General features: G+C 35.3%; 1 protein-coding gene across 1 annotated transcript; it reads right to left on the bottom strand.

Moving 5' to 3' along the window:
- Positions 1-442: 442 nt before the first annotated feature.
- Positions 443-15,073, bottom strand: LOC117098466 (cytochrome P450 1A1-like). Its single transcript, XM_033237094.1, is given in 7 exon segments — positions 443-1,772; positions 4,419-4,505; positions 7,454-7,574; positions 7,655-7,744; positions 12,260-12,383; positions 14,240-14,655; positions 14,658-15,073. Coding segments are annotated over 7 exon segments (1,611 nt in total). The 5' UTR covers positions 15,061-15,073; the 3' UTR covers positions 443-1,402.
- Positions 15,074-15,950: the final 877 nt, after the last annotated feature.

Consider the following 15,950-nt stretch of genomic DNA (forward strand, 5'->3'; position numbering starts at 1 on the left):
TTTAAAAATCAGCATGTAGTTTTATTCTCATTACATGCTATTATGGGCTCAATTGTGTCCCCCACCCCCTCGACTCTGAAATTGATGTGTTGACATCCCAACCTTTAGTACTTCAGAATGTGACTGTATTGGGAGATAAGGTCTTTAAACAACAATGAAGTTGGCCAGGTGCAGTGGCTCGTGCCTATAATCCCAGTACTTTGGGAGGCTGAGGCAGGTGGATCATGAGGTCAGGAGTTCAAGACTAGCCTGACCAACATGATGAAACACCACAGCTCTACTAAAAATACAAAAATTAGCTGGGCATGGTGGTGCATGCCTGTAATCCCAGCTACTCAGGAGGCTGAGGCAGGAGAATCACTTGAACCTGGGAAGCGGAGGTTGCAGTGAACCGAGATCCTGCCACTGCACTCCAGCCTGGGCCATAGAGCAAGACTCCATCTTAAAAAAATAAATAAATAAAAATTTAAAAAATTTAAAAAGGAATAATGAAGTTAAAATGAGACTCTTAGGGTGGGGCCTTAATACATTATGACTATTGTTCTTATAAAAAGAGGGAGAGACCCCAGAGTTGTGTGCACACAGAGAAAAGGCCCTGTGAGGACACAGCGAGAAGGCAGCTGTCTGTAAGCCAAGGAGGGAGACCTCAGGAGAAACCAAGTCAGCTGGCACCTTGATCTTGCAATTTCTGCCTTGAGAACTGTGACAAAGTAAATTTCTGTTGTTTATACTACCCTGCCTCTGGTATGCTGTTATTATCGCAGTCCTGGTAAACTATTAATAATACAAATATATATATATATATTTAGTATGTACCAAAAGAAGTTGGTAACATTGTGAAAACACCAATTTGCCTTACAATTCAAAATTTAATACACAAATTTACGTAATCTGATACAAAAATGGACTTGAGGCAATCCCTGTCATCTCCTTTTCTCTACTCCTCTAACTCTAGCCCAGCTCATCTACTGTGACCATGCAATGCTCTCTGCTAGGCTACTCTAGCTCCCTTCTCTGGCCCTCCTGAGCACCTATGCCCAAGATCACTGAAAATATTTAACATCAGAACCTTGTTCTTATTCTGAACCCTATATTTAAAGCAAAGATGAATATGCCTGTTTATCTGAAGCTAGCGTAAAAGGAAGGTAGACAGAGTCCCCTTGTCTGTCTGGTCAATCTGTCACTCACTTTCCCTTCCACTCACATCCACATGACACCTGGGACACCACTGTGTGAGATCTGGATTTAAACCCTCTGATTTACATCACACTTTATTATTATCTTAAAATATCCTCACATGACATTAAGTCTCATATTGGAACTAAAGCTATACCACATACTTTATAAAACACGTCACAGAGTTGAATTCATAGCATAGTTCAGGGGAATAAACTACACATTGCTAGTTAAGTAAATTCAAATCATCTATTTTTCTGAATTAAGTAAGGAACCCTCCCCTCAGTCTGAGAATCTAAGCAGATGAACTCCCTGAGGAGCGGAGTTCTGCTTGAAGTTGGTATGGTTTTGGCCTCATGACTAACCCGTATGCAGGAGTCAGGTCTAGTTTGGCTCTGGGGCATTTTTTCAGCTTGAGCTGCTGCAGAACAGTAGTGATGAAAATGAATATCTCATTGCGTGCAACATCTTCTCCCAGACACTTCCGGATGCCCATTCCAAATATCAAAACTTTCTCGACGAGGCTTTTATTCAGTTCTCTGTTTTCGTTTAGAAATCTGTCAGGTCTAAATAAGCTAGGATTATCCCAAATAGTTCTGCATAAAATAGACAAAAACAACATTTAAAAAGAAATTATTTTCTCATTTTTGCTATTGTTGGCAACTTTTCCACAATAATTTTGTTTTGCATGAACTACTTTAAGTTCAGAATACTCCTTATAAATTATATCTAGAGAAAGCAGGTATACATAAACCAAGTATATATACACCTATATGTATAAGTACTTATGGAGACATATGATTATATATAATTATGAATATGTCACTTTTTCCTTTAATATTTGACAAATCTAGTTATGATAAAGATTTAGTACAATTACATCTAATTTTCACTGAAATGACTATCAATTCATTAGTGAAAAAATACTTGAAAATCTATTTCATCAATTTTTCTCAATTAAATAAGAAACCCTCCACTCAGTCTGAGAATCTAAGCAGATGAACTACCTGAGGAGTGAAGTTCTGCGTGGAGTTGGGATGGTTTTGGCTTCTTGGCTAACCCGTAACCAGTTCTAGCTCGGCTCTCCTGCAAGCTAACTTCAAGGTATGGGTTAGCCATGAATTTAATTATTTTAAATGAAGAATTCCATAAAATTCTCATAAGAATATTCCAAAATGGTGACATATATAAAAAGTAATACATATTCAATATATTTTGCTTTAAGCAGAATAAATAAGAATGATGAGACTGGGCCACATCTCTCACTCTGGTAAAAAATATGTTTAGGAAATGGCCTTTGCACAACAATACAGAGAGGATCTGGGTCTCCAGAAAGCAGCTCTAATTGAGGGATTGCCCACAGTTCCCAAATCACTGTGTACCTGATTCTTTCTTCTATCTCTATCTTTTGTTACATGCACCATATTTGGCTTATTTATGACAACCAATGCTAGCATGTTTTCTGTAGGCCTAAACCGTATATCAGGGACCCACCTGGCTTTACAAAGAACTGACCCTCTTTGTATGTAGATGTCATCATCTCTCTAGAAGGAAAAACTGGTTTCTATCTGTACCAGAGGCCACAGACCTAGAGGATTAGTTCTCTCCACAGTCCTCCAATACATTTTGGTTTTCTCTCATAATCTTTTAAAAATAATTCATTGTTGCTAACATTTAAAACTCAGATTTCTCATGAAAATATGCATTTCCAAGTTCTTTTTTATAATCGCAAAAGCTGACAACATTGGAACAATGTCCTGCTTGCCAAAAGTTTACTGAGCTGAGTTAGATGTGGCAGATGACCTCCCCTCCTCACAATGCTTCACCAGGTGCAATTCACTTATTTTTGGTATTTTTTATTGCTCAATAGGTGCTTGAGTTTGTGATCTATGCTTTAGATTAATTAAATATGAAGAATTTTCCCATAATATCAAGTCTTAAATTACATACTCATTCAGCTTAAACAAGTGCCTCCATACAAATGGTATTTCTTTAGTAGCACCCATGTTAACTCAGTTTGTTTGCACATTACTCAATACTCTTTATAATCACCAGTTCTTAGGATATTATTAATAGAATACTTAGGATTATACTAAGAAAGAATAAATGTTATTAAATATACATTTGCAGTATTTCTTCTCATAATGGTTTTAAAATGCCTAGGTGTGGAGAATGGAAGTGTCAATCTCTGTGACAGTAAGTGTTGCAGTGGGACAGCATATGCATTGTCTTCTACCACCTTTCTGTTTACAGAGATTGTGAAGCTGCCATTAGGTACACAGGATAATCACCTCCCTCTCTAACAGCCTGCAGCCTGAAACATCAGTCAGATAAGATCTTGGGTGAGGAGAAAAGACTGTATAACCCATTTACCGTCTGCTGAGTGCATAAGAATGCAGTCTCTGCCAGTTACTGGAGACATCAAGCCCTGACCATGACAGGAAGCGCTTGGTTTCCATTATATAAAATGTACACATTTGGATTTGAGTCCTACCTCTGCCACCTTCTGAACATGTGACCTTAGGCAACGTGTTTAACCTGGCTGAGGGTTTGTTTATCTATAAAATGGAGATTGTGATAGCACCAATGCATCGTGATCAATTATCAATAATAATTGAGGCTCAGGAAAGATACTGCAAGGTTTTGTGCCTTGCCCACAGTAGGAGTCTATAAATACTAGGTGTAATCATCATTCTCACCACCACCACCACCATCACCACTGTGATTATCCTCACTTTCGCTGCATTAGATACTCTCATCTCAGCCCTCTCTTTCATAGCTGATATGGATGAACTTCTAACTTTATTTTATTCAACAAATATTTATTGTGTGCCAACTATGTGTGAGGCAGTGATCCAGGTGCTGGGGTAGAGGAACAAGTAAACAAACAAAGAAAAAAAAAAAAATCCCTGCTTGGTGGCTTACATTGCAGTGGGGATTTCAGACTCCATTTCAATGTATTAGCCATGACCATGCAAAGTCCTCGGCCCAAATCTCTCCTAATGAGCTCATTTTTGAAATTGGATTTGCCCTATATTGAATTTTTCCTCAATTTGTGTCAATATATCACCATTTGCATTATAGTTGAGGAGAGAAACTGAGGAGAGAAACTTTCCAATATCTTTCAAGAGAAACAGGAGTGAAGGTTGGCTAAGAAGATTATAAATCTTTTCCAGATTAATAAACAGTAAACAACCAAGCAAGCAAGCAGATTTATCCAAAGATTAATTTTGGTGACTTACTCATCGTGGTTTACTTGATACATGTTAATAAACGTGCATGTTTTCCTGGGAATGAAATAGCCATTCAGAGTGGTGTCCGCTGTAGTACTAAGAAAGCAAAAAACAGCATTACGGCACATCCTGTCAATTCAAATTACCCATCTCTAAACTGCCACCTGCAACTCAGACTATTTTTATTTATGTCTTTTTTTACTATAATAATATATCTTTATACATCTTCATTCTTTCATTAATTAAAACAATTTCCACTTCTTGTCAAATTAATCATTTATTTTTCTTGCATGTGTTAAGCACATTGTGCACTTAATATATTCAAATCACTTCTATGAGCTACACACTTCCATAGAAAATTATCTCAATATTTCTGTGACAGAGCTGACCATAAGCAGGCAGATCAAATTACATCAGGAAATGATGAAGAGAATTATTCAGTACTTCTGTGTGCTCACTGTGTTTGTGTCTATTATTAATAAATTAGAAAGACAATGTCACACCTTTTAGTACTGGGTAGAAGGAACAATGGAATTGAAGCAAGGAAATCTGAATTTTGGATGCTGCCCTCAGTGGGATATTGGGCAAATTATCTATTCTGTGACTCCATTTCCTAGCTATGAAACGAAGGTGTTGGTTGTGTTGGATGGTCTCTAAGTTGCCTCTAAAGCAAATATTCTATTTTTCTAGTCTGATACTCAAACTCCTTCCTGAAACCTATTTGCCTTTCCCCTTTATGCCTCTATAATTATTCATGGATTGGATTCAGTCATTTTATGTGTCCCTGTGGCACTCCCTACCTCTCTAACCTTCTCTCACACTTACTTCCCCAAGAGAAACAGAAACATTTCAATTTGATGAGTTTGAGAGAAGGCATTGTCTACTTCTGGGTTCTCTCTTCAGATTAGCCAATTTGTAATGAAGATACATCTCATCTACAATCAGAAATAGACTGAGCTTAGAGGGTCAGATTTTGTCCTTCCACAGGAGACCTGAAAGTGTTAACTTAGCCAGAGACTGAGTAGAGAAGTATGTTAGTTTCGAGGTCTACTTGATCTAGTTCTAAGCCACATTGTGAAAACTAGCTCTGATTATTTAAAAAGCTAATAATGTAATTTCTATTTCACCTGTGTCTATTTTGTGGCTGGTACTGAGCTTTGGAAAATAATATGAATGTTATTTATTGAGTTTCTCAAAACCCAACAAAGGGGAAGACCAAACAAGCAATAGACTCGCTTTTTGGAAGGGTTACCTTTTCTCATGCATAGCCACTTGCCTATCTCAACACATCCCGGTCCACACTCCTTCTGTGGATTCAGGTGCTCAGATCCTACTCACAGAAGTTATATGCTTCTATTTTATGGAAACCCGGTATGTAAAACTTTATTTCATTGGTATTAAAATATAAGAGTGAATTATAAAGTTTCTCTTTCTCCTTTTATGTCCCTTAAATTTCATGTGCATATGTGGTTTTTTCCACACAACTTTTAAGAAATGCACATGCAATAAATATTTATTAGGATATGGTTTGGTCTTTCCTGTGTGTTTTTGTATGTGTGTATATATGTTATATGTAATAGCAAACTTTTGCTGCTTTTACTTAAGTTTATTTCATTTAGTTTGTTTAAATTTATTTTATCATATTTTGTGCCTTTTCATTTTACATGGAAAACAATAAATGTCCAAGTGTAATAGAATAGATCAGTCCTGAACAATATAAGTAAGATAGCTCTTTTGTGTGTACAAAATTCCTGGTTCATATCACTCTGCTTTCATTAGCCAATGCAGTAGTTCTTTAAATTTCACATTTTAATGTATTTCCTTACTTTTAAAAATACAATGAATATCTATGTCCTAATACATATTTCTCCTTATCACTTAGACCCTCAGATGAGTTTACAGGGCCCTAATTAGATAACCACTTTCATTCCAAATGATGCCTATAAACTTGGCAGAGCCTCTCTGTTCCTGGGTACTTAGCAGAAGTGTGGATAATACTCTTATGAAGCACCCAAAGTCACCTAATAAAAGTTATTGGGTCAGAAGAGTTGCTTTTAAATAGGTAGGACTTTTTGATTTCTTTAAAAACTTACGTTAAAATGAAATTTGCTTTAACTGAGAGAGGATTTGACATAGCAGCTGGAAAACACAATGGATCACTGTGAAAAAATAGCCACGTGTGTGAATAAAGAGAGCAAACAAGGGGCAAAATACAGGGAACTGTCACTTGCTGTCTGGCCTTGACTCTGCTCAGCTGGCGGTCTTGCCCTTTGGGACACTTAGCTAAGGACAGTGCATGCTGTCACACCAATTACTAAACGATTACATCAGTTTCCTGGGAAGAGAGCTATCCCCACTCCTTCACTATTTAAAGGGAGAGGGAAGAACAAACACTGAGAATTCCAGGTTTTTGTTTTTTTATAAAATAATTTTTAATTGTGTGGAATAAAAACAGAACAAACCACTGGAAGTTTGGTTCCCCACAGATGTATTTAATGAAGCTATCTACCTAATCTATGCTGGCATGCGTTTGTGTGCTGGAGATTCTGGAATAAGATTCAGTGAAGTTTCAAGTATCTGCAAATGAATAATCTGTTTCATCTCATTGTGACAGCATTAGCTTCCTTAGTTTACTGTCCAGCAAAATTCTAGGCTACTAAACACAAATCCATACCAGAAGGAAGCTAATTCTGCTCCTCAGATGAAAACTAAGCAAGTTTGCATGACTTTTCGTAGCCAAATACATATTATGGTTGGATTATCTGTTGTTTGGACTTTCCATATCTTTCTGACACTGTGATTAGTGCACATAATATAAAAGTTAATGACAACATAGTTTAGTAATGAAAAATGTTCATAAAATATACTTTTGCTGAACACAAAAATTTTATTATAGTGTTTAAAAATAAACTAAGATTTAAAGTAATATTAAAACAATAATACAATATACATTTTAAAGTACTTAAAGTATTCCAATGTCTAAGATTCTTCAATGCCTCCACCCCACCACTAGTGGCTGTTTTAAAGAAGAATTATATGTTTACCAATGTGGAATAGTAAATGGAAGAAAAGAGGCATGTCTGAATACTTCATTTATGAAAGCTTCTGTGTATGGCAAAATTTTCCTGTCTTCAAATCTGGGTGGTTTCAGCCCAATGTTTCCATCTTTAAAGAAAATTATTTTTTGATTTAATAAGAAAAATGATAATTGTAAGAATTATATTTTTCATTTGAAAGCATATTACCAATTTCTTCTTGAATTTTGGCTTGAATTTCTGGATAATGTATCAAATAAAGAAAGCTCCAATATAGACATGTTGATACTGTTTCAAACCCTAAAAAAGAACCAAAAGACCAAGTGTCATGGAAAAAAGCATAGTTAAATCAGTTTGCTCACTTTATTTCCTATTTGACTGCTAGGAATTAGCAGAAAGAAATCTAAAGAAATTAGATTAAGAATGTAGAAGTCAGATAAAGAATAAGAATTAACAGAAAGAAATCTAGCCAAAAAACAATAGAACCACTATAAAATTATTATTAAGGTTAATTTCAAACTGTAGTGGTAACTTCTCATCCATTATGGTAGTGCAAAGTGGTGTGGCTACTATAGAAAACAGTATGGAAGTTTAAGTTTAAAAAATTAAAAATAGTATTTATATATTATCTAGCAATCCTACTTCTGGGTTATATATCCAAAAAAAATTTAAAGCAAGATCTGTAAGCTACATTTGCACATTCATGGTCATTGCAGCATTATACACAACAGCTAAGAGGTAGAGGCAACCCAAATGTCCATTGATGGATGAATAGATAAAGAAACTGTGATGTATACATTGTGGAATATTATGTAATCTTAAGAAAGTTGATTCTGTCACATGCCACCACATGAATAAACCTTGAGGACATTAGGCTCAGTGAAATAAGGTCATCACAAAAGGACAAATACTATATGACTTCACTCACAAGAGGTTTCTAAAGTAGTCAAAATCATAGAAACAAAGCATAAAGGAAATTGTCAAGGGCAAGAAAGGATAGGGGAAATTGTGTTTAATGGGCACAGGATTTCAGTTTTGCAAGATGAAGAAGTTCTAGAGATCGGTTGCACAACCATGTGAATATGCTCAACAGTAGTAAACTATATCACTTAAAAATGTTGTATATTTGTGAACACGATTAAAAATAAATTAAAAATTTTAAAGTATGTATGTACTATTTATAAGACTAGTGAAAACATAGGAAGCATTGTATTACATCATAAACACCATGATGTGGATAATAATAATGGCTATTATTTCTAATAAAAATAAGAAGTTATTGAGTACTTACTCTGATCCAAGAGTGTGTGCTCTCTCTCTCTCTCTGTGTGTGTGTATGTGTGTGTATACATACACTATATAACATAATATATGAGACATTGACACACATATATAACATATTTTATAAATTACAATATAGAGACGCAATGTATAACTAACTATGTTAATTTTACTAAGCCTCAAAGACATTATGGGTTTTGCTCAAAGTGAATGAACTCATAAAAGGCAGAGCCAATACTTAAACTTGGACATCATATGAGCACATAATGAAGGGTTGACCAGATTCAATTTATTTGAATAAGTTTTAATGTATATTTTATAGTTTCAATTTCACTCTTTAAACAGAGCATCTTTCTTTTTAAGATTATCCATACCTCAGCTAAACGGTTTCATTACTGAAAATAAAAGCAAAGAACTCTGTATGCCAAACTTCATCTTTTTTCAAGGGCTACTTTATGATTACTACATCGAAGAACGTACTCAATCAATTCTTGAAACCTAAAACTCAGAAATGCCACATTAAAAAGCTCTTCTAGACTGTTTTAATTGTAAATTCGCCTCTATGATGACCTAATGCTAAAAGTAATGTTATTTGTGTTTTCTACTCAAATCTTATAAAACCAGTAGCAAAAAATGAGTTTTTAAATCAATATATTTAATTTCTAGATTTTCCTGATGATGATGACAACACAGGTAATGGTGAATATGTTTACCAAACATTGACCACTTAAATGCATTGTCATCTGAGATGAGGGCCACAATTAGCATCACATTAAAAATGAGAAACTTGCATCATAGAAATGGTAAAATATTTTACATGGGTCACACAAGAGACAAAGGTAGTTGTTTATAAATAACTTGCAACACAATATGCACAATAAGTATACCCAGATATAGCTGCAGAACAGAGTTAGTTCCTTTCCAAACTTCACTTCTTAAGCTTGTTTTCACATCTGTTGAACATGGCAGTCTCTCATAGTGAGCCAGTGGCTTCTTCAGTTCTTAACTCAGAAAATTTCTAATATGACTTCATACTGTAATAACTTAATGTAAAAGTAAACTGTTCAAATAAAGTCACTGACCATGATATCTACAGCAGAGTACAGTGTAGTGTGAAAATTTGGACTTCTATGTGGAATATATCAACTCTATTCTCTATCATAAAGAACTTTATTCTCTAAAATAAAGAACATGCCATGAATAGTATATGCAAGACACTGCTTTCACTCACGGTAGAGCTATGGACCTTATATCCAAGATCTTTAACTATCTGTATGAATATCAGGATCTATATTTTGATTATCATAAATTTTGCTTTTTATATCAAGGCTTAAGCAACCAGCAGTTAAGCTATCTATCTTGGTAGATTATTGAAACATTGAGGGTAAAATCAATGATTTTTGGGAAAACCTTACTATACTCAAAGAAGAAACTAAATTATTTCTACAATCAATTTCAAAAGTTCAATATGGAAATATAAATCTTAATAATATAGTAGATATGATGGAACAGAGTGCTTGCAAATTTTATCCACTAAAATATATGGTTTACACCTCACTGATTTATTCTAATAAAATATTTTATTACATCTCACTAGTGAGGTAGCAGGTACATGTGGAAGCTTATGGTTTTATTAATTTTCATTATTCCTCTATTTACGTTAAAATATAAACTCCATGAGATATGTTTATTTAGCAAATAAATGTTTTATATAGTAATCCATTATACTGAATACTGTTTTGTACACATTTTACCCAAACCATTTTTTAACTGTGTTGTATATGTCAGATGGTTTTATTCTCCATCCTAGACATTTTTGTCACCTGCCATAATTTTATATTTGCTGATTACTTGATAATCTTGGAAGTATTACATATTACTGAAATATATTCAGATATTATCTCACTGAATCAAGATCAAAATAAATTATAATTAAACAGGAGGAATAAATTCAAGAGATCTATTGCAGTCTGATGACTATAGTTAATGATTATATATTGTGTTCTTAAAAAATGCTGAGAGTGGATTTTAAGTGTTCTCACCACAAAAATGATGACTATGTGAGGTAATGCATATTTTAGTTAGCTAGATTTAGCCATTTCACAATGTATACATACTTTAAAACATCATGTTGCATATTATAAATACATACAATTTTATGTGCCAATTTAAAAATAAATAAGAAAATAAAACTCACTTGATATATTTATCACACCCACACACACCCAGTCTTTAGTACTCACTAATGTTCAGGCATTTTAAAATGTTCTGACAAATACTCATATTTGTTCATGGCATTATTTAAATTGCCAGAAGAAAATACAAAGTACAGCCTGGTCACATTTTTATGATAAATAATCAGATGAAATAATCCATCAAATTGAAGTCATGATTAAAATAATAAATACACACACACACATATGGGAGCCTCGTGCATTTGCATGAGAAAAATTAATACAAATCAAAACAAATGCCTCTCTTTACAGAGAGAATTCATGATCACAAATGCATAGGTCCTAGAAACAAGTGAACCCAATTACCAATAAATATAGTATAAAAAAGAAAAATACATTTGAAGAGTATTCCACATAAAATGAAACTGCTAAAATATTTATGATATTTTGCATTTTCTTATACTGAGAATTGACTTCCTGCAGTTTAGCATCTTAGAGGAACTCTAATAAATGTGATAGATAAAAATGACTTTTAAAGAAAACTATAAAATTTAAGAATGAGAGTAATATGGTAGCAGTACAAATTGGTACAGTCTTTGTGAAAATGAATTTAGTAGTGTGTATCAAAACTCAATAATTTTTTCATTAGTTGACCCAGAAATTTTGCTTCTTAGCATAAGGTGGTATTTCAAAAGGAGGCAAAACTCATGTACAAGAGTGATCATCTTAGCTTTAGCACAACATTCAATATCCGCATTTTCTGTGCAAGCCAGGAGGTACAAACAATGAAGGTATCCACATGAGATGGGTAAAATAGGGGGGTGCAGACATCAAATATTACATGAACTTTAGAAGCAGCAAATTGGAAATACACCTGACAATCATGGTTGGATTGTAAGAGGACAGAGTTTCGTGAAAAAAGTTAGAAACAGATTTAGATGTAAATAACAATTGTATTTATAAAGTACATGATAATACAAAAAGCCTATTGTATGAGAATACATAAAATGAAAACAATAACACTTTAAATAGTTTCAGAATAAACGTCAATGGATTGGGTGAAGGGACTGGAAGTGAAAGTAATAAGCGAGGACAGTCATTTCGTGGACAATAATGTGAAGGCACCATTAACTGTGGGCAATTATTAACTCAAGTCTCTACTCCTGAGATCAAAATAAAGTTTTCTGAATGACATAATAAGGTAGAATAACAAATTTATGCGATGTGAGATCAACTAGATAAAATGGCCGATATAGGAAGAGCAAAGTCCTCTAAACTGTAAACAATAGATAACAACAAATTGCAACAAATCGCAGCTAATTTTTATTGGTCTTACATGTTGCTAAATTCTGTCACATACCAGCTCCAAAGAGGTCGTTCACAGTGCTTATGATTTCACTGTCATTCAAGGTGTCTGTTTTGGTAGTAGCATATTTGTTGTGGCATACATTAATCAGAGCATCAGTAATGTCTCGGATATGATCCTGAGGAGACAAAATCTTAGCATGACTATTCATCCCTGTCTATGTTGTATATCAATTTAAATCCCACGCAGGAAGAGCCATATCACCATATAACTTGAAGGGAACCCATTGAGTCTTGGAATATAAGCAATGTAAATAGATCATCTTAAACCTTGCAACCATTTTTGCTTAAAATTTGCAATGCTTAATCTTGATAGTGTGGAATAGAAAACCAAGTTACCAAACTCAATTTTCTCCTCAGAACGTCTTTCAATAAATACAAAAGAGTTCCTGTCTCTATAAGCACAACTTGAAAATATCAACATTCTCCCTATAACTTATTACAGAGAAATTGCTTAGCAATGAATAGAAAGTTTATTAATTTATTTATTTTATTTTTATTTTTGAGACACAGTCTCATTGTGTTGCCCAGGCTGGAGTACAGTGGTGCCATCTCCACTCACTGCAACCTCTGCCTCCTGGGTTCAAGTGATCCTCCTGCTTCAGCCTCCCGAGTAGCTAGGATTATAGGCACGCACCACTACACCTGGCTAATTTTTGTATTTTTAGTAGAGATGGGGTTTCACAATGTTGGCCAGGCTGGTCTCAAACTCCTCTGCCCACTTCGGCCTCCCAAAGTGCTGGGATTACAGGTATCAGCCACCGTACCTTGCCAATAAAAGGTTTTTAAATCTATTGGAAGGATTTTGTGTTCACCATGGAGAAAGAGATAGGGCTGGGGTATTTGAGAGAATGGGAATAAAAGTTTATACACCTTACAAATGCTGATACTTAGTATACCTGATCTAGAATTCCCTTCTGGTACCTTGAAACAGATTGTCTTCTGCCTCTTCTTTTTCATTGGAAGGAACTTAACTACTTACACCTCTTCATTTGCTTAATGATCCCACCTCTTTGTGTTTTATTTTTTTTGTTGATGACTTCATCTCAGCAAATTGCCCTTGTGAACTAGGATTCTTCCTAGTACATACATATTTCAAGACAGAAATTTATTCTTCTGCCGACCATCAAAGTGGGCCCCAAATAATTTAATAATCTCAAAAGAAAGGTCCACTCTGCCACCTGCAGAAACTTAATACATGTGTTGTCATCTTGAAATTCATGTCTGTATAACAAAGAAACTCAAGAAGAAAATGAAGGTAATTTGAAAGCTTCATATAGAATATCCTTTATATTATTCAAAAATACTATCTGATAAAAATATGCTAATATTTGTGATACCTGTAAGTCTTAGATCATGGTGACAGATAGGAAATTGGAGAGATGAAATTATTGCTGTGTTTCTTCAAGGAACTCACTTACTCTTCATCATTTATCAGGCAATTACTTAGTTTTATCACAATATTCAATATGTGCACTTTCTATGCAAGCCAGGAGTAGCAAACAATCAGGGTATCCACATGAGATGGGTGAAATATATGGGGCCAGGGGATCACGTCGTGAAATATTAAACAATCTTTAGAAGCAGCAAGTTACAAATACCCCAGAGAACCATAGTTGGATTTTAAAAGTATAAACCTTCATGAAAAAAAGTTAGAAACAGATTTAGATTAAATAACAATTATATTTATGTTCATAATACAAGCATATGCCTTACCCACACACTGAGAAAATTTATGTTTCTGGGGAAATTTTTTAAGGATTAAAGAATTCAGAACTTTTCTTAGGGTTTTATATGAGAACTGAGTAATGCTGTCATGTAATCTCACTGTCTGGACCTCAAATTTACTAATAGCTTGGGTACAGGTCATTGTGGCAAAATGTAGTGAAAAGAACCAATGATATTCAAAGCATTTCACCATTATCTTTTGTTTCTTACCAAAGCCCTTGTCCAGGTTATAAGATTAAATCCTTACCTTATCATATGTAGCAAGATGATCTTGCACGTGTAGTGCAATAAACCCATTCAGAGCCTGATAAAACTTCCGAGGAGAGTTTATAATCTGCAGTGGAAGGTAGCGGAGACATGGTATGAAATCGGCAGGGTTAGCAGCACTGGAGGCCTTGAGTAAGTCGTCATTCGTTTTAACTATCTTAAGAAATTCCTCATCACTGTGATCATATCTCTTGCCAAAGCAAAGGGCACAGACAACATTGGCCACCGCACAGGTGATCGCATTTCTGGGGTCAAAGCCGCCATTCTTGGAAGACAACTCTACAAAGACTGTCACCAGTTCAGAAACTTCCTCAGTGACATGCTCCTCAAGTAAGCAAGAGCAAGTGGAGGATTTTGCTTCTGCGTTAGAAAGAGTTCGTAAGGCCTTAGAGGCAATTTTTTATGAAGTTTCCAACTCTCTCCATAATTCACTGAAAATGAAAGACTCTTTCCTTCTGCCAGGAAAGAGAATGTGTACATGTTAGGTCTGCCTGCAAAATGCTCCCCATCCTTAAGTAGTACTTGTTTCACCATTTCCATTCCATTTACCACCAAGACAGGCACCATGCCAAGTTTGAGGAGAAAGACATCTCCATATTTCTTCCTCATCTCCATTAACGTAAGGTAAGGATGATCTCCAAGCTGGAAAAGATTCCCTATGATGGGAAAGGACCAAGGGCCAGGAGGAGACAGCTGCTTTCTGCCCTTGCTCCTGAGAGCCCTCACAAAAACAAAAACCATCACCAAAATGATGAGAGAAGTGGCCACCTCTCCAGGAGTGACTGCCAGGTTGAGAATCATTTCCAGGAATATATCACCTAAAACAGAAAAATGTCTATTTTATTTTTGTAGTGTTAAACATAGACTAAGTAGCCTCTCTTCCTTTAAATCTTTAGGGGGAAAGTACAGACTTTTTGAGATTAGTTGAAAGCCCTTCTTACCTGATGCACTGAGAGGGCAAAATCAAATTCTTGCAAAATGAAGGGCACTTTTATCCTAATTTGATTCTTTTCACAGTTCTAACCACCAGACTGAAATCCTGTGAGGTGAGTCACTGACCATAGACAGAAGAAGACGAAAGTCAATGGAGAAAGCAGTCTGGTGACTTGGAAAAGGAATGAGGCTCCAGCAGCTGACTTTATACCATTCACAGGACCTCAGTGCCTCCACTTAACCTCAGTGAATCCCAGTTTTCTCCTCTAACTATCCTACCTCACAGATTTAGTCACATTCTTTCAGTAAATGTTTACCACACCCCCTAATATCAAGCACTAAGAATACAAAACAAAAATTCACAGACTAATGAGGAAACTAGCTAAACAAAAATAAGATTAGAAAGTGGAAAGTGCTATAAGATAATCGGGTGCAGAGTAGTTTGCCATTGTTTGTGGATCAAATCAGATTATTATTTTTTAAAAAGTACTTGGGGCCAGGTGCAGTGGCTCACACCTGTAATCCCAGAACTTTGGAAGGCCAAAGCGGGTGGATCGCTTGAGGTCAGCAGTTCAAGACCAGCCTGGCCAACATTGTGAAACCTAGTTTCTCCTAAAAATACAAAAATTAGCCGGGCATGGTGGTGCATGCCTGTAATCCCAGCTACTCAGGAGGCCAAGGCAGGAGAATGACTTGAACCCGGGAGGTGGAGCTTGCAGTGAGCAGAAATCACACCATTACACTCCAGCCTGGGCGAC

This window comes from Trachypithecus francoisi, unplaced genomic scaffold (assembly GCF_009764315.1).
Source record: "Trachypithecus francoisi isolate TF-2019V2 unplaced genomic scaffold, Tfra_2.0 Lachesis_group16, whole genome shotgun sequence".
Lineage (NCBI taxonomy): Eukaryota > Metazoa > Chordata > Mammalia > Primates > Cercopithecidae > Trachypithecus > Trachypithecus francoisi.